The following is a 27,382-nucleotide window of genomic DNA, read 5'->3' as shown; positions in this document are numbered from 1 at the left end:
AGATACGTGGTGTCTTCGATAACCCTCCTACCCATGACAAGAAGGGTCCCCTTCGAAAAAAGTTATTATGACCAGTTCCCAACTTTCATTGCATATTCAGGGATCCCTGACCGTTTTTCGTTGTAGTCCTTATTTTACTACCGCAAAGATTAGTCCTGTCTGATCTTCTACATTATATTGTCTGTGTCAGTTTATGGTTTTGTTTTTAATTTGATGGATGTAAACCTCAAGTGTGACAAACAAAAGCCACAGGAAAGCCTTTTACTGTTGTGCTGTTTGATCTTAAAGGGGCACTGTCACGACGATTTTGCTTTATTTTGGTAAAAACAGCTCAAATATTTGACAAAGAACCTTTCTGCTAACATGAAATTGCTCTTAGAGCACCGAGAAGAAAATATCAAGGGATTTCTCAGAAGAAGAACCAACTATAATCAGTTTTTAGCGACTTCTCTAAAATACGCAAGAGGGGCCACTTTTTTCGAGTCTTAAAGTTTCAAATATTCCATCACATTAATTCCAAGTTAATACTAGTTTCTGAGTGTGCACTAGTGAAGTCAAAATAGAACGCACCGCCCCTTTAAATACCTTTTTTCTTTAAATAATAATAATAATAATTAGGATTTGTTTGGTAATGACTTTGGCACTGAAAAGAAGGTAAAGGTAGCGTGGTGAGCTCAAACAAATCGTGTGTGTGAGAGTCTAGCTTAAAATTTGATTCCAGGCCACTCATCAAGGCTGGTTCCTCACGACCTAATTTTCCTCAACAAATGTGTATTTCGCACGTCTGCTTGTTGAAAAAAACTGAGGGTGTGATATTTGTTCACCAACATTACTCCAAAGGCGGCATTGTAACACTATGGTAATCACGACCTGTTTTACGAACAATAAAGGCTCTTTCCTTTAAACAATAAAAAAGACCATAAAAGGAGTGAAAATGTGTCATATTATCAACTCAAAGTTTGATATGTCCTCAGACAAAGTTAATCACAAATTTGTGGTCTTTGCCAATGAACATATCCGATTGAAAGGAAGTGAGAGTTACTGTGAGATAAAAATCACGGGCTGTCAAATTCGGCGGTGTAGACTAATACCGGCCTCCCCGGAAGGGACACTGATGCCCCACTAATGCCGGTGGGGCACTACTGGAATTGAATGATGCCTTAAGGAATCTTATCAAGCCTACATGGGAAGGGCTGCACAAAGTATCGAAAAAAGAATCCTCTGGGAACTTAAAGAGCAATCGGGGAAAATCAGTCGAGAGGAGAAGAAAATTTCATGGGCGAAAAGAGATGAGCAAAAGTTTTCGCCCGTCTTGCAAGCTTTCGCTCTTCCAGATTTCCCCCTTGAAATCTTCTTCTTCTCTCGAACATCCGTTCTTGGCCGCTCCGAAGACGCGAAAAAGGGAGGAAAAAGAAAACTCTTTTACTCTATCGGTTTTACGTACAACGAGAATTTTACATAAAAAATAACACTGCACCACACTGCAGGGCCCAGTTGTTCAAAACCCGATTAAGCTAATCCTGGATTAAAGTGAACTTTGATTCGAGTTTAATTACTAATCGGTAAAGATTCTTCCAAAAGATTTTTGGCCGTCAGTTTTGACTTAGACTTTTCTTTACCTTTAGCTTGAAATTAGGCTTTAAAACCACTCTTAAAGAGCGAGCTAGAAACCTCAGTTAACTTTTAATCGTAGATCAGCGTTAATCGGCTTTCAAACAACCCGGCCCAGAGTACTTTCCTTAAAGGAACGAAGAAACAAACAGTAACACATGGAAGGTACCACACTTGTAGCTTTCACTGCGAGTATTGCACGGCAAAAGTCGACGAAAGTTGTGCAAAAATACGCGTGGGTGATTGGCCTTTTGGATTTGTGCGTGCGTGTGTTCACCCCCGGTAAAGTGCTAAAACGGTCATGAAATATTAAAAGCTACATTTTGCGAACATCAGTCAAATCCGAGCACAATTTCAGAAAAGTTGTTTCAAAATATAGGAGGCTTGACTAAACTTAAAAGTAATTTCTTTATTTTTCCAGAGCCTTATTACATCAGAAAGAGGCTATAAATGAAGACGAGCACGTGTTCAAGAACATCCGCCCGCCCAAAAATAAAAAGAAAATTACTTGTTTGAAAATCACTTGCATTGTTCTGGGAGGTGCTGACTCTTTCAACGACTTACAACTTTTTCTCCTAATACTGCCTGCAGCCTATTTTTCTCCAAATCTTTGTTCTTGCGCCCCTCAAACTCTAGCAAGTTCTCCTTTCCCAAACAAGCTAAACTCCCTGTCGTCATTTTGCCGATAAAAACAATCAGCGGCGAATCTCCCCTGCCTAGCCTCCTCGGGATGCTCATCTTCCCTTCTTCCGGACAGACATTCCCGACCGTGTAGTTGTCAGGCAAAACAACTAAAAACACTTGGAGGCTGCTGTCGTACACCTTGTCCGCCATGTTTTGGTCGATGGGTCCTCCCAGCTGATAGCGTATCTTGTGTTCCTTGAGAACGGTGGTCAGATTTCCAGTAACCCAGGCAACGTCACTTGAGCTATAATTGATAAACAACTTGTTTCCACCAGGATTGCCTGTATTGGAAAAAAAATTGAAAAATAATGCCACATTAATGTGAATGAGCTACGTTCCACGACAAAGCTAGAATTCTGGCCAGAATTATGTTTTGCACTATTCTCATCTAGGTGGTAATTTTTTTTTTTCAAAGAAAACATAAACGCGAATGTGATGTTTGCCGTATGCCGTTAACGCCATGCCAAACCTCTCTTGCCACATTTCTAACTGTATGATTTTGCTGAGTTTCACGTTTTTCAGTTTTAACGTATTCCAAGACCTATCCATTCACTGAATCAACGTTGTCCCATATAATTTCTTCTCCAATCTGTATTAGAAGTGCCTTACTACGTCTAACGCAATGAACGGTCGCATAAACAATGGTTCAGATAACAAAATGGCAATCGTGTTCTTGTGTATGCCACAAGAACATAGTCATAACACCCGGGGAGGGGTACCCTAAACATTTTTAACATGGGTTTGCCACTGGGACTCTGAAACCTTACCCTAAACCAACTACAGCTACATTTTGCATCCTTATACTAGACCAAAGACAAGCCCCCCCCCCCCCCCCCCTCTTACCCCCCACCGTATTCCAGACTTGCTATTTTCCAGAAACTCGGCCACTATCAAATTTCAGCCAAAACAAAATTTTCTTCGTGTACACCAACGACCAAGACTTGTTTTTTTTAATTGCAATTCTGGTTAAAAACTCTCAGTTTTATCTGTACCCAATCCCAGACTAAACTGCTTGAAAACCATACCTTTCACAGCGGCACACCCATATAGCTTATATATGGGAGATCTATACGTCTGGAGATGATCCATTGTATTCAAAATTGTGAATACCTCAGGGTGCATGAAATGAAAAGAGGGTCTTACCCACTGGTTGAGGTGAAACTTCCAAATGGACGGCAGCTGAAGTGTTTTTCCATTCGTCCCACAATTCACAGAACATGTGACAGCTATACGTCCCTTCATCATCATCCGTAACGTTGTTTATGGTGAGGGTGAAAGCTTCTTTGCATTTTCGTTTTGTTTTCTGTAAATCTGTTGTATACTTTTCACTGGATTTCAATGGCTGCGACTTGTTATTGAAATGCCATTCAAGGTGGCAGTCATACACATAATCCAATTGTGAGTCTACCAAGCACTTTAGGGTGGTGTTGGTAAAGACTGTAGCGTGAATCTTTGAAGACTCATGACCAGTAGTTGGGCTGTAATCCCGTGGGCCTGCGTTAAAAACAATTTTATTTTACTCACATTTTTTAACACCATCCATGATTTGGCGTCCGCCACTCCCGAATTACTACCCCTTGGTGCCTTAAAAACTGAACACATTAACTCCACGTGGTGAAAGGTGGAACCGATTAAGTTTCATGACAAGAACAATCACATACATCTGCCAAACTTCAAGGGTCGATTGATTTTGACGAATCATTATAGTCCAAAAAGCGAAATTCATGAAACAACTTTGGAAACAATGGAATATTCGTTATTTTTACGGGAAAAATATCCACAGTTGACAATCCTCCACCAATGTTCTAGTTTGAAGATTTCGCTAAAAAAATTTCTCATCGACCGAGCACTAAATCAAACTCGCCCATCCTCTGATTTGCTATGTCTTCTCCACCTAGTATATCGTATGACGAAACCCAAGGCTTATAAGCTTCTAACTTCTATTAGGCTTCATCGCCACTTTCCTCATATTTTTTTCTTGTTATTAGTTTTAGTGTATCTTTTTTGTAATATTTGTGTGGCAAATAAATAAATAAATAAATAAATAAATAAATAAATAAATTATATCGTAAAAATAAACAATAAGAAAAGGAAAGGTCACAATGTACTGTATCTCCGTGTGGAATATAATCCTTCTGAAACTCCAACTATCAACTTGCACCAGCTTCCTCATTGTCCTCTGTATATATTATTATGGAACTTGTTGGGAGAATTTGTTTAAAAATGAATACGTTTCATCCTTAGCGATCAATTCCTTTATTTATATTATAAGGGGGAACTAGATGGTGATTGTTATTGGGGCTTAAAAAAGATGAAGTCAAAGTTAAATGAAGCCATACAAACTTCATTTTTTGTTTGGTTGAGACTGTGTAGTTAGTTTTGAAGAAGTAAACAGTTTACGTCGGGCTCTGTGGAGAATGTTGTAATAAGTTGAGCTGACGTTTCGGGACAACAACATTTGCAGTCCAACACCACTCTGGAATTCTGCTTCTTCAAAAAGTCTTTTTTTTTTTTATATGTATATGTTATCACTTTGGCTTTAACTTTGAACGAAGCGCAATATTAGATTTTGAAACGTCTTGGAGCCATATGCTAATATTCAGCTGTAGTATGAACACAAAGGATTGTGCTCGGTCACGGCCCTTCCAATCAATTTCAGCATCATTCTTATCAACTTTGAAGGTGTCAAGGTTTCATAGCCAGTCCCCAATTAACTATGATTAAATTACCCCCCTCCCCCGAATTAGTTCAGTCTGCATCATCGTCACACTATTATGCCATACCTCGTTTTCAGGGTAAGAATGTTAGTGCTCGTTATATAAGAAGAGCTGGCAATTCAAAGGGACGCGTGTTAGAGATGAGCAATTGGCACTGAATGTAAGCGCACTCGAAAGTAGCGCTTGGCTTTTTATTAGAAAGCCTCAGGTAATTTGCTAAAATAACAAAGGCCATTCTCAAAGTATCAACATTCCCGAGCTTAACCGATATTCCCTCTAACTAGCTCATTAAATTTCTTCCAGTTTTACAAGTAGTCGCGGAAAAAAAAAAAAAAAAAAAAACAGATTACTTACATGCGTATATCACCTGAATCAGGGAGGACTGTTTACTCGACCAGCCAGGAATGTTATTTTCTGCAACGCAGGAATAAAATCCTTCATATTCTTCACGGCCAGGTGGAATGTGAAGAGTATAATAAAACGTCCCCTGATCGATTTCTGAAAGCCTCCGTGTGTGATAAAAACCTTCGAATTCAGATCCATTGATTGGCCGGCCATTCTTGTACCAAGCTACACGAGGAAGAGGCCATCCCTTGAACAAACAAATCAAATTCCTTTCTTTGTTTTCATATATATGCCTCGGGGAGGTCGTGCTATACATTAACTGTACCGCTCCTAGAAAAAGAAGAGATGACTTAGAGTTACAAATTGACCAGATTCAGGAAGCCTTCCTAAGTAAAGATGACTCCTTAGTATTGCTTCTTGACAATAGCCAATTGTTAGTGTAAGAATAAACTATTATCTCTTCGACTCTTTTCCTTGGTCATGTGGAGAGCTAATAACTGACCTTAAGAGTAAAAGTGACTGATAGAGAGCCGGAATAGACTTGAGCACAGGACGCAGATGTGTCAAATTTGACCGTAATCTGGATAAGTCACTCGATTCAAATATGTCAGATCTACTGAGATGACCGAGCAAAGCGCTCGATTAATTTGATTTTAACTCAGACGTGAACAGGTAGGTTTCTTAACGCCATCGACGTTTTCAATCAATACTTTCTTCAAAGCTAAGCTACAATCACAGACCAACTCAGAGTCAACTTGTTATTCTGTCTTTGAGATAGTTTCTACGAATTCAAAGTCAGCCTCGAATTGTAATTAGACCTAATCAGATAGTAGACCTCACGCAGTCTGATCCCCATTCCCCCTTGAAAAAGCTCATTTCTCTTCATAAGCCTGCTTGCGTGTTGATGCTCGAGGTCGTACAACGCTTGATCCCTCAAAATAAGGTGTCTGAATTGTTTGAATGTCGTCTGTATACGTTTGAATGTTGCACCGCGCTAGATAGATATCAAAACAAATGGAAAAAGAAACCTACTTGGGAAGCGTATACGGGTGCATCGACATGTTGAATTCCTGATTTGCTGTAAAACCAGGCCAGCATTGGCTATTACTCTTTCCTTCACTTGTTGCCATGTCATGTCTAGTGTAGTCTCGCCATTTCCGATCGAGCAGTTTACATTCACGTTAGAGTCTGGAACAACTGTCTTCTGATTGGAGTAACGACAGTCACGTGACGGGGAGCAGGAAGCCCTTATTTCACATTCCAGGCCGCTCGCGGATGAGGCACCTGTGGCACGGAAAAAGAGAAAAATCTTTAAACATATGAAAGTAACTTTCACTCACCAGAGTTAAAATTGATTCTTTGAGAAAAAAGTGTGGCCATTCAACAGAACGTGACTGAGCAGAACGTTCCTGTGGTCTCTTGATTACTAGTTCTAGCAGACAGCAAGAGAGGATCCTCTCTTGCAGACAGCTACAGAGCAGTAATGTCCTGTGGGTCTAGCTTTGGAGTCTGTTAATGAAATCCTTAAGCACCCGTCAGCATTCAGATGAAAGCTACTGAGTATTTTTCTTGTTCTTATAGGTCCCTTTTTACGTTGTGCAAGGTGGTTCTAATTTTTGGTCATCTATGGACGAAATTTTAAACTATAACCTGATGCACACGGAAGCTACTTTCCTGTGGTGATGTGCTGTTTAATGTGCTGTAATGGGTGGTTCAAACCGTTGAGTCTAGGGATAAAATCCTAAAGTGGGAACATTCAATTAATTCATCTAGTAGTTTCTCTATTTTGCGACATGAATTAAATTCCTGACACAACTGAACTTGGACTTTCTTCGTTCTGAGGATTGGAAGCACTTTCGTTTCAATAACAACAACAATAACAACAACTTTATTCAATAAATACTGAAATTACATACGAAGACTTGAGAACCCGCAGGTAGGCATCAAGCTATTCGAGGTGGGCTTAAGGAACGGAAGAAGTAGAAACAAAACAAAACAAAAAGAGAAAAGAAAAGTAAAAAAAAGAAACGAATAAATACAAAAGCTCAAATAGAAGAAAGATCCTCCCAGTTAGTACACAACTAAAGCAGTTGCAAAAAAAAAAATGCCTGAAAAAAATTCAGGCCTGAACGGGATTAGAACCCATGACCTCTGCGATGCCGGTGCAACGCTCTACCAACTGAGCTATCAAGCCAACTGATTTTTTTCTTCCAGGCTTTCTTTTCGCAAACGCTTAGGCTGCGTACTAACTGCGAGGATCTTTCTTATATTTGATATTCCATCCGCAATTCAAAATATATGTTTCATATATTCACATTCATAAATACAAAAGCATTGATCCTGTTGAAGACTCCTAGACGTACGCATTCTGGTGTTTAGCATAGTCACATTTCCAAAGTTATATTTAAATGGAATAAGGCATAGCGGTGACTATTGCTGTGTTTCGGATACTTCTTTTCGCTTGCTTCAGACAGTTTTCTTTCACGAAAGAATTCGGTCGGGCGGGTAATGGAAAACGAGACATTCCATTGCGGTTGGCCCATGTGACATCACATTTTGACGCAACCTTGTAAGTGCTAGCTATGCTACAGGCAGTTCTGTAATAGCTCCCATCTCTATAACACCCCTCTCACCCCCCGTATTGTTCTTTGGGTCTGGAGGTCTACAGTATTTGTTCGCGGGATGTATTGTATTATCTGCGTTTTGAACGTATCAGTTTAAAGGGGAAATGCCAATCATTAGGAAGGTCGCGGCGGCTTCTTTCATCTTTCGGCTGAAAGCAATTTGAATGCCATTACTGGACTCTCTTTTTATTATATAAATTAACAACATTAAAATTTAAAACGTTATCGGGCTAAAATCTCAGTTTAAGAAACCAAGTTTCCAACAACATGGGGATAGATTCACGAGGTCCTGCTAAATTAACAAGCCTTCTACCTATTGTTTTTTAATAACAGCCTATTGAAATGTCAACAAGTTAAGCAACGATTACACTGAATTATTGAGGTCAGATTAAAGTGATGCAAAGCGATGGCCTTTTGCAAGACAAGAGTAACAGGAAGTCCGAGTAACAAGAGTAACAGGATGTCCGAGGTGTATGATTGTACCTGGAAAGGAAATACATAAACCATTTTTCCTTCCTTTCCTTCATTCCTTCATTCGACGTTCAACCATCCGTTTTGCTCACAGATAATTATGCAAAACTCATATTTTTTTCGCAATACGGAAGTAATTAAGCTATCTGGCTGCGAGTTTATTTTGATAAACTGGCCTGTGCCCTTCAGGAGGTTATTTCTGCCACCTTCTCTTTGAAATCATATTTTAAATGGCACTGACTATAAGTCGTCAAACCGTCGCCTTCACTTTAGAGAAGGAGTGAGGAAAACTTACAGATATAACGAGAACAGAGTAACCCGGTTGACCTACCTTTGAAGAGGAAACATAACAGGACACAAACCAAAAAATATTTCATGAGGCAACGATTGATATTTTTCCACGGGACAAACACACGATCATGTTCCTTCATGACTGCTATTTTTTCCCTGGACCTCAATCAATGTCCTCCAGCTTCTTCATACAGTACCAGGTTTGTTTATTACATATGTTGCATTTATATATTCTAGTAGTTACATTATCTCCATCAAGAATAAATTGCCTGCCCACGTTTTTGATAACAAAAGCGACGAAGTCCAAATACCCTCCCCCGAACGCAGCTTCGCGATCATGCAAGAAAAGGAATTTCTATGATCTTCCCGCACACGCGCTAATCCAGATTTTGCAGGATTCTTCTGCGCAATACACGGGGCTATCAACTGGCTCCCTAATCTGATGAAAACAATCGTCTGGAAACATCGAGAATTTTTAGCATTTTTCTCGAATAACCAAAATTATGAAATGAAGCTCTTCTTGAAACGTCTATACTGTTCAGGAATTGACCGAGTTTATATCGAGATGGAAAAGTGTCTAAGGGTAAATTTGCTCAAAACCAACAAAACCTGACCTGTTTTACTTTACATAAATTCGTTGCCGTGAGGGATGAGTTTCCCTCCTTAACTATTTATCCATTTTGACCTCAAGTTATTTCTGCACAGAGGTCGAATTTTGACGAACGTGGTTAGGGCGTTTAGCAGTTGATTTATCTTGAACTTCGGCACTTTCGATTGGTGGTATAAAATAAACCTCATGGATTCCTTCATCCATTCCTCGACGAATCACTCCATGTGTCCTACAGATGCACATGGAAATCAACACGTGTACCTTATTTAAAGGGGCACTGTCACGGAAATTTTGTTGTATGTTGGCCAAACTGCTCAAACATTCGACCGAAGAAGCTCTTCCGTAAAGTGAAATGCTATTAGAGTACCGGGAGAAAAATACATATGAAATTATTTATCCGAGGAAGAATAAACGATAATCAATATCTAGCGATTTCTCCAAAATACACGAGAGAAACTTGAAACATTTAGAACTATCCTAGCCATCCGCAGTAAAAAATCAAGTTTCAAGTTTAGTTTTGCCACTCATAGATGAAATTACAAGTGATGCTAGTTTCTGTGCACTTGTATGGTTATTTCTTTAAAAAATTGAACCATCAGTTTAATCTCGTCTTCAGACAAGTTATTTGAGTCAGTATAGAATCCAGACGTACAGTTAACGATGAAGCTTTCAATCTAGCCACCCAGTCCTTTAATTAAGGGTCATTACTCTGGGGTCATAAAGCATATAACGATAGTATATTGACCACGTACCGTGTTGTCATCAAACACTTTTTTAAAGTCATTATAAAAATGACTTAAAACTCATTGGAAATTGAAATTTAATGGCGAAAATATTTTTCCTCCTGCATCTGCTCGGCATAGCTGTCTTCGTTTTCTTTTTTTTTATAAGACATGGTGTTTTTGATATTTGGAAGGAAATTTGTCACGTTACTTTGTTAGTTTGTCGGTGAGGAGGGAAAAACAACGACTAAAATATTCATCCAAGGACTTGGAACGATCTAGCAAGTTTTCAGAAACGTCCACACCTCTAAACTGATAATCTAAAGATGGAAGTGTGATTGTGCGATTGGTTGAGCTATTTTTTACCTGCAGATAGTTTGTTATCGAAAATTAACTTTGAAAAGTGCCTAAAATAAAAAGAATTTGGTTTCTCTGACATAGAAAGTACGAGAGTGTTCCGTGTTCCTCTCAATGGGAAACTGTTTAAATTGTTGTCGACAATTATTTTTTTCTTGAGTGGGAACTCTAGTCAACTCTGTAGGCGGTTATAATTGTTCTCGAAGTTTCCTTGTTGGGCTGTTTATCTAAGGAATTTTTACTGCCACTACTTGAATTCTCTCACTACGGCCCAGCTTTGAGCATCGGTTCTGCTAGTAGAACACTGCGCTTTTCTAGCAAACCCTAAGCACTGATACGGAAGAGTCAGTAACACAAAAGATGCATCATATAACGGTTTTACTAAGAAAATTGAAAACAAATCCTAATTACCAAGCATTATATTATCTACAATTTGCGGGAAGATGATTCTGATTATCCAGGAATATGGAAAATATTAAAAATAAGTTAATTAAGTTTAAGAAATACATCTTAATTAAAGTGATTTGCTGTTTTTGGTCTCGAATGTCATAACGTCCTGTATATTTGGGGATTGTGTGACAAGACTAGAGGAGTTTTTGTTGAAGATAAACCTTTTGTCATTTAGTAATTCTACTGAGCCGATTCATTTGTTCTCCTAAGCCGAGATTGCCTAACATGAGGAAGAACTTACTTTGCGATAGATCCGGCGATAGACCCGGCATGGTAGCACTTAGTGAATGAAACATCTTAGGTTTGGATCGTTTCATTATTCAGAACAAACTATTCGCACGAAATACGGTCAAAATCTGTTCACGGTACGGACTCTGTATAGCGACCACTGAAACTGGCCGTATTAAGGATATTCATGCTAATATGATTCTAAAATGAATGACGTAATTTGTCCGTTCACTGGTTTTCAGTGAATAAAGTATATTTTTATATATAGATTCTTTACAACACTTCTTTATGACGTTAATAACTATGAGACAAAAGTAGGCAATTGTCTTTCAACCAGAGTGATATCACGTTTTCTACTGTCTGATTAGCGTATTTGACGAGTTTTAAAACTAGAGTGATTTGTAAACTCAATAGTCCCTCTTAATTTGAGAGAAAATACCTGGCCTTTCTGCCTGATCAGAACGAAAACTCTCTGTAATAACGGGGCATCCTGATTTAATACCCGAACTTCCATGAGCGTACCCACCCACTTCCATGAGTGTAATAACCCAGTCAAGATCGTTGCGTGACAGGGATGACATTTTAGCGGAGCTCCGTGCGCGCCTCATAGCTATTAAAGAGAATTTGGTAACCCGTGAAACCGAGAAATTTTGGTTTGGTTATGACATCACTTCCGTACGACCGTGCGTCCGTACGTAAGCTCCTCCGTGTAAGCCAATGAGAAATGAGACACGGAAATCCTTTGCTGTAACCCGCATTTTTTTCGGGGGGAAGTTTGCTTTGCCAACTGCTTTTTACAAACTTTGAAGAAAGCTTTAAATTCATGTACTCGTTGAATGTGTTGACAAACGTGGAAAGAAAATAAAGGGAGAGAGAAAGAAAACGAAAACGAAGGCAATGAATAAGCAAGTACAACGTAAAAGACAGCGAATGTCGAATGCCATCCGTAAAGACAGAGTATTTTTGCCGTTTCAATCGACTTGGTGAGAGCGGAGCTAGTAAGTATTATTCACTCGGTTCGTGAGTGGGCGGTATCCCGAAAATCCTACAATCTGACTAACCACGGTAACAACACAGTAATCGCAATGTGCGGGAAATCTTAAAGTTGTTGTTGAAGTGAATCATTTACCTCCGATGCGGTTCCTCTTGGAGTGAATTTTTCGCTCACTAAACGTTGTAAAACGAAACTCAGCAATCGGATAAAAGGATTGGTTGTTCTCCAAAAAGGCGGATACTATTCATGTGATTTTGTTGACAAAGCTTTGCTGGTTTGCTGTTTTGCAGTTTTTCTTGCAGTATTGTCAGGTCATTTAACTTAAGCTTAATAGTATAGCTAACTGCTGACCTGTTCATTATTTCTCTTTGAGTTTAATTTCCTAATCTCGTCCCATTTTACCTCATTTAAGAAAATTTGATTCTTAGCTAAAATAGTTAAACAAACGCCTCGCAACACTGTGTCTTTGGCATAAACTCTGCAAAAATTCTTCTTGCACACATTTCTCTAATTTAAACATTCATTTGTGACGATCTTGACAGAGAACAAACACAAATACTTAAAATAATAAGATACAAAGGTAGAGAGTAAGATCCATAGGTGAGTATTTTTCACTAAAACTCTGTTTTTACAACTTTCATCAAAAGCTTATGTAAAATTTGAAGTGAGATTTCAGTTTCATCAAAACAAACAAAGCTTACGCAAAACATTTATTCGCTTGATTTATGTACAAAATTTTCAAAGATTGTTGTTTAGTTTATTTCTGTACTGCTTCCTTGTTTGAAGTCTGCTTTCTCGTTAGTCTAGTTTTTTTTTTTTCTCTGAGGCTTACGCACGGCTTTCTTGATAAGCAAAATTACTAGAGAGTGACAGTGCTACGTAGCGCGTTTTGACTGTTCGCAAACCGATTTGCCTCCATTCTCCCTATAGGGAAAAACTTTGTCTTCGGCCGGTGAATAACATATATTTATGTTTGCCGTGGCGCCACAAATTCACGCCTTGTTTACAATTCCTGCGGCAGCAGCTATAAGGATTTGTACCCTACTTTAGTGAGCTTTGTTGAAGGTGCAACAAGTTTCTTCGTGTTTCTCCTCAATGTATTGGTTATGTGGCGGTCGATCAGTTGGAATCCAGTGAACAAAACCCTATGCAAGTATCATTTTGAGCGTGAAAAACATTATGCGTAACTAGAAAAATAGCCGATCCCCGTAAAGAATGTTTATCTTACAGTGTACACAATATTTTGATATTGTTTTAAGACACCCAGCTCCACATAATCATACAGCTTAGAACGTCAGATCTATTGAAATGTTTTTTGTTGTTGTTGTTTTAGGATTTAAGAGTATACCTTGTTCTCCTGTATGACAGTTAACATTACGATTGTTATTGTTGCTAAATAGTGTGCTGCATTAATGTACTATAAATATTTATAAGTCCAGAAAGGATGAGGAATTTGTAAGGTTATTTCGTTCATACGGAAACCATAATCAGAAATGCTATTAAAAAGTAATCAGTTTGGAGCTCCGCTTTTAGGCTTAACTAAATATATTTATTAGTGTCTATACTAGACTGTATAAATATTATTGATATTAGTGTTATAAGTATATAGCATTTATTAGACTAAGTATACCTTTACTAGAACCGTATTTTTTTTTTTTTTTTACTGAAACAGGACCCCATAATCTGTTGTTATGAAACTCATCGTGAAAAATGTGATAGCTATGAGTATGGGAAACGAAACGTTCATCGAGTTAACTCTAGTGACATTGTGTTCGTGAAACACAGCGCTGTTCGTGCCATGTTCCAAGTAGTTTAGACTTAACCCCCCACCCCTTGTTTAAGCCCAACCCTCTAATAACCCTCACTTCCCCTTCTGTGTTGGCCCCCTCGTGGGTTAGGGGGAGGAGATGGCTAGCAATTCAGTACCCTTTCTGCGGGAAGCATGACATAAATTTAACTCCCATAGTCATGTGAATGGCATTTGATGTTCAGAACGTGTAGTCATTTCCTGTGTTTTCAATGCTAGTGGGGGTTGCAATCCTCTTAAGCCCGCCCCTAAAAATATTATCATATCCTTGAACATTTTGTGGAAATTAAAACACGCAAAATGCTTGCGAAGGTTTTTGTTTAGTCGTTGCTATGGTGAGGGGTGAATTTAAATTACAACACTTTAAAAATTGTTATACAAGACAAATTGAGATTTTCTTTACATGCCCGGTGAAAAACTTGCTAAACCCACAAATGAACTAGAAGAAAGGAAATATAAGGTGCAAACTCTACTGAGAACAATGCTTCGAAAGTGAATGTTCAGCAGTCAGTCTGTGGTTGTGTTACGTAGGTCGGTGGTGTCTCGTGTGAGGCTGAGACAACAAAAGGTACAAAGGTAAGGCTGAGATAAAACTAGAAACGTTCTCAGCTAGAATGTTTTTGGAAACGAAGCTATCGACGCCTAGTCAACAGTCATGCACTGGTTCAAATCAACGAAAAAAGAAAGGAACGAGGAAAAAGAAAAGCAAAAGTAATGTGAGCTGATAACTTCCGACGCAGACACTCTTAAGCTTTGAGATCGTCACGCATTCGAGCACAAAGACAGTCTGCATGCGTAAGAGGTTTTGTGAGAGAGAAAAACAAAATAATACAATTAGGATAATCAGCTTAAAGAATGTTTGCTGTATTGTTCTAGCGATGGATGTTAGTCATGGACACGGTTTTTTAAAAAAAAATGTCTCTCTTAAGGCGATAATTGACTCTGATCCGATATACGAAGTCGCTGACAAGGTCAATATCCGCGGTAGCGATGAGATCATGCGAGAATTAACATGGCTTCAGAATAGAAATTAGCATAGTCTACAAAGGATCTGCCATTATGGCAGAAAATTGAGACTATAGTTAAAAAAAAAAAACCTTTTTACGTTCTGTTCTTCTTCATGAAAAAAAAAAAAATTCACCAAATGCGTCTTGAACTAGTCTGACATGTCAACCGTTACTTAGCACTATCGAAGAGGCGACGGCGTTTTCGTCTGCTCGAATCCTACTTAGAAAACGTTACTATCACAACTCCACAGTGATTTAGCTGATATCGGTAGCAGTTTGGTGGGTTTCTCGATGAGTTCATGCAGTACACTTCAAAATTGAAAAAAAAAAAAAAAAAAAAAAAACGGGAACATTTGTAAACAAAAGTGAGGCCGAAATATCAAAAATAAGAACATTTAACTTTAAACTCCACTCCCCTTGAATCTCTATATAAAAGAAGGGTGTATTTAAAAGAAGCATTCATCCCTTCTTTCTTTTTTTAACAATTGTTCTAATTACTGCTAACTAGCTCTTCCTTGCTCTTCATTGCGAGAACATCCTGCGTTCCAGATCGTTTTTCTCCTGTTTTGTGCCCTTGAAGACCTATTTGTGAAAACTAATGCAGATTGGTCTGTTCGGATGATTTGGCTGAAATTTTAAGTTGCATAAAAGTTTAAGAGACCGAATTTTATTTCCTAGATTTACGAGCTGTTGTTGGTTTTACAAAAAATGCTAGCTGACCCTTTTTTGCTCATTTCATGACAAACCTGCCCCTTCGAAGACGAAAGGACTTAGTGTCCAGTGTTATGAAATTGTGAGCTAATATTTCGCCTAAGAAAAACTTTAAATTTCTTAACGACTAGACCCGAATTTCTGAGGCAATTCAGGCCCTTTGAACAGATATCCACCAAAGTGAACCATTGTGTGTGCCTGGTTGAAACGTTTTTCTTTAACTTCTATTTTCATAAAATAAAATGAAATTACCCGTGGTAAGTTCTTATCTGTTTCCTAAATATTCAATATAAACAATCTCATGTCATTCCCTGGATGAGCTAAATCTTTGCTGATTTCCTAAATCAGACCAGTCTGTATACGAACAAGACAACTGAAATGCTCTGCGAACTCTGCGAACTTTAGCAAAAATAACTAATATAACGGGAACAAAGTGACTCACTTAATGTACCTTCCGTGGTGATACTTGACAAGGAACAAAGTAACAGATATTTCATGAGGCAAAAATAGAGAAGTTTCCACAGGGATAACTGCATATCATTATTCTTTTTCATTTCTGGTGGTCTGGCCATTAAGCGTAACTGTACAGCTGTCTTGGGACTTCTGCCTTCTCCATCCAGTTGAAGAGGAATATATATATGTTGGTTACTGGTTAACCTAGTTAATCTATCAATTTCCCACAACTGAGAAGATTGCCGGTCGATATTTCCGACTGAACAAGGGCGTAAAAAGCCTAAAGGGGAAGTATCGTGGGATTTTTGATATCTTTTTTTAAAAATGATGAAATACGTCGTTCAATCGGCTGTCAAATTATTCTAGAATGACGAGAGGAACGAAATCAACTCAATTCTTGAAAGGAACAACTCGTCGGATCTGTTTAAGTGTATTTTGGAAACAAAAAATGCGAGAACTTGAAAAACATAAGCCTAACATTTTTTAAGTTTTAATCCATACCGGCCTACTACAGTCTTATTGCCTGGGCCATGGGGTTATAATTTATAACAAACTTGACAATTATTTCGTTGTTTCTGCTTACAGACAAACATTTTTGGGTTTTGAAATAACAGCACGTTTGCGCAAGAGAAGATGCTTCATCCTCTCTTGGTTTGCGTCATACTTCCTTTTACGTCCTCGAACAGATTCCCCTTTCATCATCTAGAAAATTCCACAGCCAATTTTTCTTTATGTTCATTGTTTTCCTGAGACATTAGTGTCATTAATCTAATAAAAAAAGATTACCTGACAGACACCAAAGTGTCAACATTTAGCAAAAATAACCATGACCGATGCACAAAATCATAATAAAACTAATTTCCTTCTAGTAACGGCGGTGCTATTTTTTATCGACCAAATTTAAGTTACATTCGACGACCTAACTGAACTATAAAACTATAACCATAAACTAAAATCATAACCATTATAAAACTGTTTCCTAGCTAAAAAGGCAGAAGTCAATAAACATTATAGAAAGCATTCAAAAATAATTACTAAAAGAAATTCTGAGTAAAAAAGTTTTTAGTTTGGATTTAAAAATGTGTGCAGAATTTGAGCCGCGCAGATTTCAGGGAAGAGCGTTTCACAGCTTGGGAGCAGCCTGGAATTACGTTGTTGTAATTATTTTTGGGGCCGGGATATATATTTTTTTACAATCATAACGAGTGCAGCCGAGAAAGTTAGGAATAGAAATTTGCCGTCAACAAAATCGGACCTAACATTTTGCCGGATAAACATGGATTTTTTAGTCGGCAAATCGGAGCGGGGAAACTCGCCCTCCCCCCAATTGATTGTCTCTGATCAAAATTCCTACTTAGCTAAAACGTAGAAAGAGAAAATACCAAAAGGTCCACAGACCTACAAAAAAAATTGAGGAAAAGAAAAAACCAAGGTAAAAACAATTAAAATAAAATAAAAAAATAGAATCCAAGTCTGTTCATGCACGAACACAATCTTTCCAACTTAACCTCCACTACTATAAATAAAATGTTATCATAAGGGCTACGAACATGCAATTTTAGGTGGCGTTTGGATTCAACGTTACAACGCTCAAAAAATGCACTTCTGGTCATGTAATTTGTTTTCGGGGCGGACGGGGGTGGTGTTTAGTTAACTATTTACGCAATATGTGTTAAAGCTTAAGGCGGGGGTACACCCGAATTTAAGTGAAATTTGAAGAGGTTTTAAGAATGGATAGAAGAAAAAAAATGATTTTTGGAACACTAACAGACAGTTGATACCCACGCAAGAGCACCCTGGGTTTCTAGTGGACTAACTTGGTATCCGTCTATTAATTGTTAACTACAAATTCTAATTTTAAAAATTCACTAAATCTTCAATATTTTTTATTTCTCTTAATTTTACTACTCTTTTGAGAAAAACTATCTCCTCCCAAATATACCTAAAAATCATCCAAAAATTTACAAAACACCCCAAAACATTGATTTTTGTAATGAGCATAGGGTTTTTGTATTGCTTAAAACGCGAACGAGATATTTCCGTTGAACCGATTTTAAGCGGCTTGAAAGCGGCTTTCAGGTAGACCCCCCGCCTTAAAATAGAGACAAGACAAGACGAGAAACTTGTGTAACTCCATTTTTTTCAGTCAGTGACAAAGGCATACTCGGTAAAGAATCAGAGTTCTCCCAAAAGAAGTCTATGAACTTACGGATTACTAGTTCGGATGGTCTGCCACTGAGCTGTTGGAGACTTCAGCGTGACTTCAGCGTGGGATGTGACGAACATCCTGCATACTGCTCGGATTTGAATGTCGATGAGCCAGCAATGCGCATTGAAAGAAATATGATACTATGATAGAAGAATTAGTTAAAGTGGCATATCTTCTATATTTAAACATCATTTCGTTTTACTCAGCTCGATTAGCTTTTCAGTTATTCTGAGTAAATGTTACGTCTTTTGTATTAATATATTACGTTGTAAATTAAATTTAGCTTTGTTAACATTCTAATTTGGTAATAAAGCTTGTTGTTGTTCTTGTTGTTGTTGTTGCTTTTTCATTCATCAAGGGCGAGATTCACGAAACCATCCCTAGGTTAAATTAAATTAAACTAAATTATTAATGTAGCCCCACACTTCAGTTTCATCAGTCATAATCTGGATTTTATTGCCCATTGGATTTCATTGATAAGTTAACCGTCCAAACAAAACAAAAAACAACAACAACAAATTTAAGCAATATCTCAATGAAAGTTGATTTGTGACGTAAGTTCTATTCGATAGGTGTCGTTTTTGTTTGGCTCTTTATTTCTCTTACTGACATGAAATTATAAACAACGTTTTCTTTTCAACTTGTTTTTTATGCTCCGTTTGTGTGGGTTTAATCACCCAAGTCATAAAATAAAACAAGGAAGAATAAAATAATCAGGTACCATAAATAGTCAATAGTCATATAAAATGTTGATCTAATACCAAGCGTAAATCCGGTGTGTCTGTCATCTACTTATCCACTCGTTCGTGCGACTATGCACTCATCCCCGGTTATACTCCCCGCCCACTGGCATGCCGCGCGCAGTCATTTGACCCGAAGGAAATTTCTGCCTAGGAGACGGTTGTTACATGATCTGAGCTGGCGCGGTTATCCGAGCCAAGAAAACTTTCAGCCTGGTATTATATGATTTAGCAGTTGTAGCTAGTATAAAAAATTTGTCCACAAAGGAAATGCATCGACTGGTTTTACATGGGTGAATCTGATCAAGTAATACAGTATTTATTCCATTCAAGCGGTTTTATGGTTTGCGTGGCGTCAAAGAACCTCCAGTGAGGTATTAAGTCATGGAACAATAGAAAATAGCGGAAAGATAGCCCCCTTTGTAAGCTTTATGGGTAGTGAGGCGCTAAATTGCATAATTTTAAGCCATTTTGGTCTGAAACAGGCTATGGATTTTAACCATTTTGGTCGGCAAGTATGAAAAAAGGTATGGATACTAGAGACCAGATCTGAAAATCTTCTTGAAGTGTAGAGGCCATGCCCATGTTGTTCAAAGAGCAGATAAGTTTATCCAGCGGATAAAATGTATTGGTTGAGGCATATCTTATCCTCTGGATAACGATTTATCCACTGGATATAGAGCTATCCGCTCATTGAACAACTGGAGCTATGTCTGAAAATGGCTATCACAAAATTACATATCTTTGGTTTGGAGAAGCGATACGCACACCGCCACCAAACTTTCAGAGTAATACTTCCTAGGGCTGTTAGTGCATTGTGTTCTTTCCTTAGACAAGAAACGTTACCCTACCCAGATGGATAATCTGTTTGGCAAAACTAAGCAAAATGCTAGAAGGACCGGCTGACTCGCAAACGTGAGGTATTGTCTGCTAAATTGTAAATTTTAAATAAGGGTATTATAAATGATAAAGATGTGGATACTAGCTAATCTGTTGCGCCCTAAGACACAAGCTGTTGCACTAGAAGAAAAGATATTTTAAGGTCTGAAATCACCGTCTGAGATCACCCTAACCTACGCGGAAAGAGACCGCTGACATTTCAGATTAAAGAGCCGTTTAAACGGTCTCAACATTTACTTTACATGCGTTCAACACTTTGTTGAACAAAATGTCGGGGGGCGTTTGAACAGGTACGTCATTCAATCTATCTATCTATCTATCTATCTATCTATCTATCTATCTATCTATCTATCTATAGATCTATCTATCTATCCATCTATCTGATGGACTAGTTCCCAATCGTACACGGAGTCGGTGGGAATGCCAAAGCTCCTAGTCGCTTCATGAATTTCAACGTCAGCTACGGTTGCCTTTCGTTTACGCCTTTCATTAACGCATTGAGGAGACAGACTTTAAGTCACACACGGACGGTCCCGTTTTTGAACTGCTTACTGTAGAACTGCCACTTTTCAGGGCTCCTTCTTCAAAAGAATTGTTAATTTACCGTGGAACCATATCTGCAAATTGGCGTCTCTACTGATTATTTGTACTATAGTTTCTTTAAGGGGGCAATTCACCTAAACGCCATTTTTCTGCCACTTGACATGGCTTTAACGGCAATTTCTCATTCACGTTTAAAGGAATTCAAAAACCCTATCATTATCCCGTGAATCTGTGTTGTGGGGTATTTTGTAAATTTTTGGGTGATTTTTGGATATATTTGGGAGGAGTGGTTTTTTTTTAGAAGGACTGGTTAAATTAAGAGAAATAAGAAATATTGAAGATTTAGTGAAGTTTAAAAATTAGAATTTGTATTTAATAATTAATAGACGGATACCAGTTAGTCCACTAACAACCCGGGGTACTCTTGCGTGGGTATCAACTGTCTGTTGGTGTTCCAAAAATCATTTTCTTTCTTCTATCCCTTCTTAAAACCTCTTTAAATTTCATTTAAATTTAGGTAAATTGCCCCCTTAAAAGCCTTCTCATAAACTCTTTTTTTTTATTTTATTATTTATAAGAACCTTTTTTATAAGAACGGTCAGGCTGAGATTAACCAAAATCAGTTTAAGAACATACTTAGAACATACCCAGGCTGACAGTCAGATAAGAATCTTTATTTTGCTCAACTTTTTGTGAGTAGTATAAATAAGGTAAAAGAAAAGTAAAACTGTAGTCTAGCAGTACAATCAACTCAAATGCTTAGGGACGTTTGTTAACATTAACAATGTGGTTTTCTTATTGCATGATACTAGCCTGAAGAATAACTCAGTTTGTAGTCTCGGCATCACAGCAAGCCGCACAACATGTGACAAGCTACCTGATACCACATCACATCAAACAATGCACTTTGATAAGTTCCCTGGTCACGTCCGCATTGATTTATTGAAATACTATACCACACAACTTTAAGAACATGTTAAGAACGTTTTCAGACTCAAATCGCAAATAAACAAATAAATAAACAAATATGTAAATAAGAACGGTCAGCCTCAGGCTCTTCTTACCATACTTATGACGTAGACATGCCGTACACATGGTCTCCCTCTAGAGATAGTCTATGCCACAGCTACTAATTTTGCTTGATTGTCTAAGTTTTTTTTCTTAATTTTGGATCTTATCTCCTCCGTTTCTTGCGCTCTCGTCCCAATATCCGCGCGGTCAAAAAGCGAACAACGCATGCACAAAACCCAACGGAAACACTTGGCTACGCAGGCTACACTGACCCACTGAATAGTTTAATGGCCTTAGCTCCCACGAGTCTCCTGTAGCTCAGTTGTGGAGCATCCGAACTAGTTATCGGAGGGTCTTATGTTCGACTCCTGATAGGAGCACTCGGATTTCCTTTTCTCCGAGTATGCCTGTGTCGCTTTGAATAATACATCATTCTCATTCATTCACCATGCTTCAAATATACCATCACATTCATTCCATTGCGCATCGACGTTCAAATCCTAGCAGTATGCAGCTAAATGGAAATAAAGACTTTTCTTTTTCTTAAAGCGTGGCATTCAGTCTGAGATACACATATCGTTCTCAAACATATATAAAAACAAAGAATTTCTAAGAACTATGTCACAATTGTTACGTGTTGTTATACACTCTTGTCAAAAATTGAAAAAAAAACCAAAACAAAACAAAACAAAAACAAAAACAAGACCTTTTCTTAAAACATTATCATCACACTTATTGTATATTTTTAAATTTTATATATAACATGCACCAAGGATGCCGTAAATCATTTACATTCTTAACTGAAGAAGGTTGCAGCAGTAACCGAAATGTCCTGGTAAAGCCTTTGTCAAGTTTTAACCCTCTCGATTTGTAAGAATTAGGTTGTTCTGGGTCGGTATAAAACGCACGTGAGCGATATTCATGTTTCTCTCAAATGAACTCAATCTCGGTTTTGATTACTGAAACTCAATAGATATTCCTTCGAAAGACAGTTTACAAAATTTGGTGGAAACGCCGAATATTCATGCCATTGAACGCGTAGAAAACGCTTAAGACGATGGCCTTAACTCGGCCTCAAGGACGTACCACCAATTTGAGGTAAATGGTTGAAACTGATCGACTTCACAAATAAAATTTAAGTTTATATATATCAGCATTGCGGAGAATATTTTTATATTTGTACTGTAAGGTTTTTATGTTTTCTACTCAGCCAGGAGAATTTCCTGGAGTTGTCCCCAATGCTTTAGTTGTAGTTTAGTAAGGTTAGACGGAGAAACTTAAACATGTACAGGGTAATAAAATGTAATTTTCACATTCAAAGTATTTAAAAATTATGTAATTTTGTTGAAACCGAACTGGACTTTCTCTTCCGTTTTCCATATAAGGCAGTAGCCCCACGCAAATTTGCGTGTTTCCGAGCGGGTTTATGACGTGAAGGGTGGCGCAATTTTTTCTAAAAATAGATTTTTTGGTACAACACATGGGGACGCGTGGAGCACACGCTTACGGTCTCCATCTCTGATTATGGCCTCTGTTTAATTACAACCCCAATGGTGTGCAGAATACCGGTGCCGAGAACACAGTAAATTTATATCTTCAAACGTTCACATGTTTTCTAACAAACCTCTAATCTACTAAGTTTAAAAGCAAACGCCTTAAGTAAAACTAGTATTTCGTACCCTCCGAGTGTAAGCCCGTTGAAGTGTTAATTAAGACAAAATAGATATTAAAAATGTGAAACCCACGCGGTTTACAAAACCACGCGGTCTGCAAAACCAAGCGAAAGAAGAAGTCAAGACTGAGTTCATGAACTCAGTCGACGGAAAGGATTAACAGAATTGTAAGTGAAATTACAATAGAGGACTCGTAACAACGGGCCTTCGCACTAATTATTGTACTTTCCCTAGTTTGACTTTTGCAAGAATTAAAATCCTCACATTTCCGTTGAGTTGAGTGCTCCGTGGTGAACCTCGGTACAAGTCCAATACAACTGGCACTGAAAGACATTTCGACCTAAGAGCTAAGGTCTTCATCGGTTGTCACGCAGTAAAAAAGAGTTACATTGTCATTGTGTATGACAATTTTAAATTCTCGGTTCAGTACCAAAAAGTTTCTATTATGGGATGTTAAGTGGAAAACTTAAATGATCTCGACACTATGGGTCAGTTAATTAAAGACAGTTTAAACGGTGTTTAACAAAACCACGTTCTATACCGTTTTCAATTTTGCCAACAGTCATTCAGTACTGCTGGTAACAAGACGGCCTGCATCCCATTCTAGAAAACTATTTATCTACTTAAAATAAAACACTTATAAGCAGATTTGGAGGCTCACTGATTGTCTTAAACCGCGGCCTTAGTTCGACTCTGTTTGAATAAATGGCCCTACATGTTTAAAGAAAAATCCTAAAAGACGACGAAAATGTGCTATCAGCTGTGCTACCTGCTAAGGATTCCAAAATAACTTACCACAGCTGCCTTGTATCTGGACACAGAAACTTAAACCAATGATGGCGCCAATCACCCGCGCGACAATAAAAGCTCTCTCCATTATCTCTCAAATCCCTATTCAGTGATGAAGTTTAGGACTGTGCTATCAGACTTATTTATAAGCCGTGAGGGAGGTCATGTGTGGTTTCGCATGCAAAAACTGAGATGGAAGTCTGTCTGCCCACTCGTATATTCGTGAGGCACGTGTTGCGGGTCGCTGTGTTTTCGTGTGGGATGATTGTGGTAAGGGACCTGACCGCAGCTATGCTTAATTTAAATTACTTAGCCCTTGTTTTTGCTAATTATTTTGTTGTTGTTGTCTGTGTTGTTATAATTGTTGCTCTACTAATCTTTTCAAATCCCAAATGGATTGGCATAACTTTTAAATTTTAAGATAACCACTCTTCAACACATTCATTTCATGAGTACGTACCTCAATTCTGAAAAAAAAAAAAAAAAAAAAAAAAAGAAAAGAAAACAAATAAAAATCGCATATACTCGATCTGACGCGAAAAGCCCAGTTCATGGTTGGCCCCGAAATTGTCAGAGTTTACCGAGGTACTGGCAACGGCTTCCGCTACCGCTCTCCGGGATACGGGCCTGCGGTCATAAGCGACAAGTACTATTACTTTTGAATCTCTTCCTTTTTTTTTTTTTCCTTTTTTTTTGGTTTGTTTATGAACGTTTTGTTGAAGAACGCTAAGGCTAAAATGGACTCATATTTTAAGAACATGCATGATAAGACTTAAAAATGAAGCATCTTTTGCTTTGTTTCCTTTGTTTGTTTGTTTTTTGTTTTTGTTTTTGTTTTTTTTTTTTTTTCACGTTTTGTTGTCACGTTCACATCGGTTTTCGGAAATTCTATATCACGTAACTTAACAACATGCTGCATGTACGCTTAAAATTATTTTTGGATCCTGAAAGCTAATTTTGTCTTCTAAACTTTAAATGACAGAATCAAAAAACAGTTTATTTTCTCAAACATAGAAAGGGAAGTTTTAGACAAATTGATCCTCAAACTCCCTTCCCTGTTAAAGAGTAGTGCAGCGTTTGGCATTTTCGTAGAATTGGCTTCTCGAAGTTTAACTGAAAGGAAGCAAGGTTGCAAGAAAAACATGTCAGAAAAACATGCCAGAAATGATAGCGATAAATGTTTACGTTCTGAGATAATATGGTGAAATTTGAAATAGCACATTGTTGAGAAGTTGATCATGATACATTTCAGAAACTTTAGTATAACATTTTCTGATTGCGTTACCTGAGGACATCTACATAACTAGGCTAGTACATAAAATGATGGACTGAATGGAAATTGCTAGTTTAGGTGAGGTTTAGTGAGTAAATATGTAAAGGGCAAAGAGCGGCAACATTGAAGTGAACTCTTGGAAAGCAACTGCCTGTGACAGAGTTCTTTGGACATACCAGTGCACTCAAGGCACGAAACACTTTGAAGTGAACAGAGCAGCTGCGATCCTGGCAAAGAAAGAGACGAGGAAACAGCGCTCCGTTTCTGTGGACTCATTCTCATGCAGCATCTGTGGTAGCTCGTGTGCGTCACGAATTGGTCTTCATTCTCACATGAGGACCCACCTCGGCAAATGACCTGTCTGCCTACTCATCTGTCGCATTGACAGGTGAATCCATCAAAGATGGGTAAAAAAATAGATGGATGCAAATAGAGGATGCAAAATGATTGTGATAAACAACAAAGAGAGAGAAGAAGAGATCCTGGCTAATTTTTGTTTCAAAACTTTAAATGACATGATCAGGAAACATAGAAACGGAGAAGATTTAGAAAAATTGACCCACAACCCCTCTTCTGACTGACGAAAGATTAGTACAGCGCTTGAAGTTTAAGTAGAATGGACTTCCCGAAGTTTCAGGGTAATGTGCTTAGCCTTGTTGACAAATTTACACCGGAAACAGGCAAAAATGCAAGAAAAACATTTAAAAAAACGGCAGAAATAATAGGGATACATACATTTTTACGTTCTGAGATAATAAGGTGAAATTTGAAATTGCATGCACTCTTTTAGATTTCTTAAAAGGAAGTCTAATTTTGGACCTTTTTTTTAGCAATTTGATCTTGAAAAAGTTCTTATTTAATAATAAGATGTTCTTAAGTTACCTGTTACAGTATTTCAATGAATCTACGCGGACGTGACCAAGACACCTACCAAAGAGCAATATGTGCCTCCCATCATGTGAAGCAAGTTGTGACGTGCTCTGTTATACCGCTTACATATACTCTAGCAGTGCTGGGTACAAGATGTCGCGGCAGCCAATTCTTGGTAAATTTGGCTTGACGAGAAGTATCGACCACAGAGCGTAGCGAGTGTAGCAACGTTTAAATCTCAGCCTGGGTAATGCTCTTAGTATGTCTTAATTTTTTAGTTTATCTCAGCCTCAGCGCTCTTATAAAAAAGAGTGCCTTGTTGTAACTAAATAGATAAAAAGAACAACAATAACGCAATTGACAATTCAAGAGGAAAAAAGGAAAATGCTAAAAATTCTCATAAACATCCTAACTTAAGACATGTTATTTTTAAAAAAAATCCGCGCCTTTTGTAAAAGAAGGTTTGCTGAGTGCAGAAATCAAATCCAGAAAAGGATTTGTACTGTTTCTTGTGTTATAGCTATGAATATGGAAGTTTCGTAACTGAAAGTAATTCTGAAGATAACTAGGCACATCGTTTTTAATGCATTTCCTAACAAGAGGAACGACGTGGGCTTCTCTACGCTTGGTCAAGGGCTCCCAGCCCAAACTGGTGATGATTAATTGGTAGACAGCTCCGCCACGTTAGAAGAATAAACTATTCTCGTAGCTCTTCTATATAGACGCTCGATCAATTCACATCATCACTTCACTCCACATCAGTGCCTCAGTTTCTGACACATTCCCTTACGTATAACTGACTGTTGTTCCTGTGTTTGTTCAGTCACCATTAACCCGAGAAAATCCGACGGATTTTGTTGGCCCTTTATGTAACATGCCAACAGGAATGATAGTCACTGTGATGGATTCGTAATACAGAGAATTTGTCTGTTCGCTTTTTGTTTTGGAAATTAATTTCATACAGTAGTCAAGTGACAGATTTTGCCTGTGAACCCGGAAAAGTAAACTTATCTTGGATTTGATAGAGCGAATCAAAGAAAGTGTAATCTAATTGAAACTAAGCGAAATATATTGGTAAGTTTGAACTAATAGTTAACACCAATCGATAAAAAAGGACTTGACTAAGGGGGACATTTGGGGTTACAGTATTGCGCGTCGAGAACGTGACTTCGGTATTTCGTCGATTTTTGACACAATCAGTAGCCTGCCAACGCAGACGTATTTCCGGCTGTCGCTTCTCTCCGCCGACAGAGAGAACCGACAGCCGGAAATACGTTTGCGTTCGCAGGCTA

The 27,382-nt window shown here is 38.1% G+C and overlaps 1 protein-coding gene across 4 annotated transcripts; it reads right to left on the bottom strand.

Moving 5' to 3' along the window:
* Positions 1-2,000: 2,000 nt before the first annotated feature.
* Positions 2,001-24,090, bottom strand: LOC146490164 (uncharacterized). Of its 4 annotated transcripts, none has more exons than XM_085101967.1 (6): positions 23,954-24,063; positions 16,072-16,236; positions 6,390-6,641; positions 5,367-5,687; positions 3,439-3,789; positions 2,001-2,576 (listed from the first exon to the last, which is right to left on the bottom strand). In XM_085101967.1, the coding sequence occupies exons 1-6, from the start codon at positions 24,033-24,035 to the stop codon at positions 2,164-2,166; spliced, it is 1,584 nt and encodes a 527-aa protein (XP_084958093.1). In that variant the 5' UTR covers positions 24,036-24,063; the 3' UTR covers positions 2,001-2,163. The 4 variants fall into 4 exon arrangements, with proteins under 4 accessions (XP_084958093.1, XP_084958609.1, XP_084958983.1 ...); XM_085102483.1 differs by having other exon boundaries at positions 16,081-16,236; XM_085102857.1 differs by lacking the exon at positions 16,072-16,236 and having other exon boundaries at positions 23,954-24,090.
* Between the last annotated feature and the right edge of the window lie 3,292 nt (positions 24,091-27,382).

This window comes from Pavona decussata, unplaced genomic scaffold (genome assembly GCF_977016875.1).
Source record: "Pavona decussata unplaced genomic scaffold, jaPavDecu1.1 SCAFFOLD_1, whole genome shotgun sequence".
NCBI classification, from domain to species: Eukaryota; Metazoa; Cnidaria; class Anthozoa; order Scleractinia; family Agariciidae; genus Pavona; species Pavona decussata.
Note: the sequence above shows the minus strand (reverse complement) of the source record. Positions and strands in the feature narration are given on the sequence as shown.

What these genes read in the sequence shown, in the direction of transcription:
- LOC146490164 (XM_085101967.1), bottom strand. Translation starts at nt 24,035, where the DNA reads ATGGAGAGAGCTTTTATTGTCGCGCGGGTGATTGGCGCCATCATTGGT. An exon ending in CACCACGGAAGGTACATTAA is followed by an intron (nt 6,642 to 16,071) that starts GTGAGTCACTTT and finishes TCCGTGCCACAG; the next exon opens with GTGCCTCATCCGCGAGCGGC. An exon ending in CACCCGTATACGCTTCCCAA is followed by an intron (nt 5,688 to 6,389) that starts GTAGGTTTCTTT and finishes TTCTTTTTCTAG; the next exon opens with GAGCGGTACAGTTAATGTAT.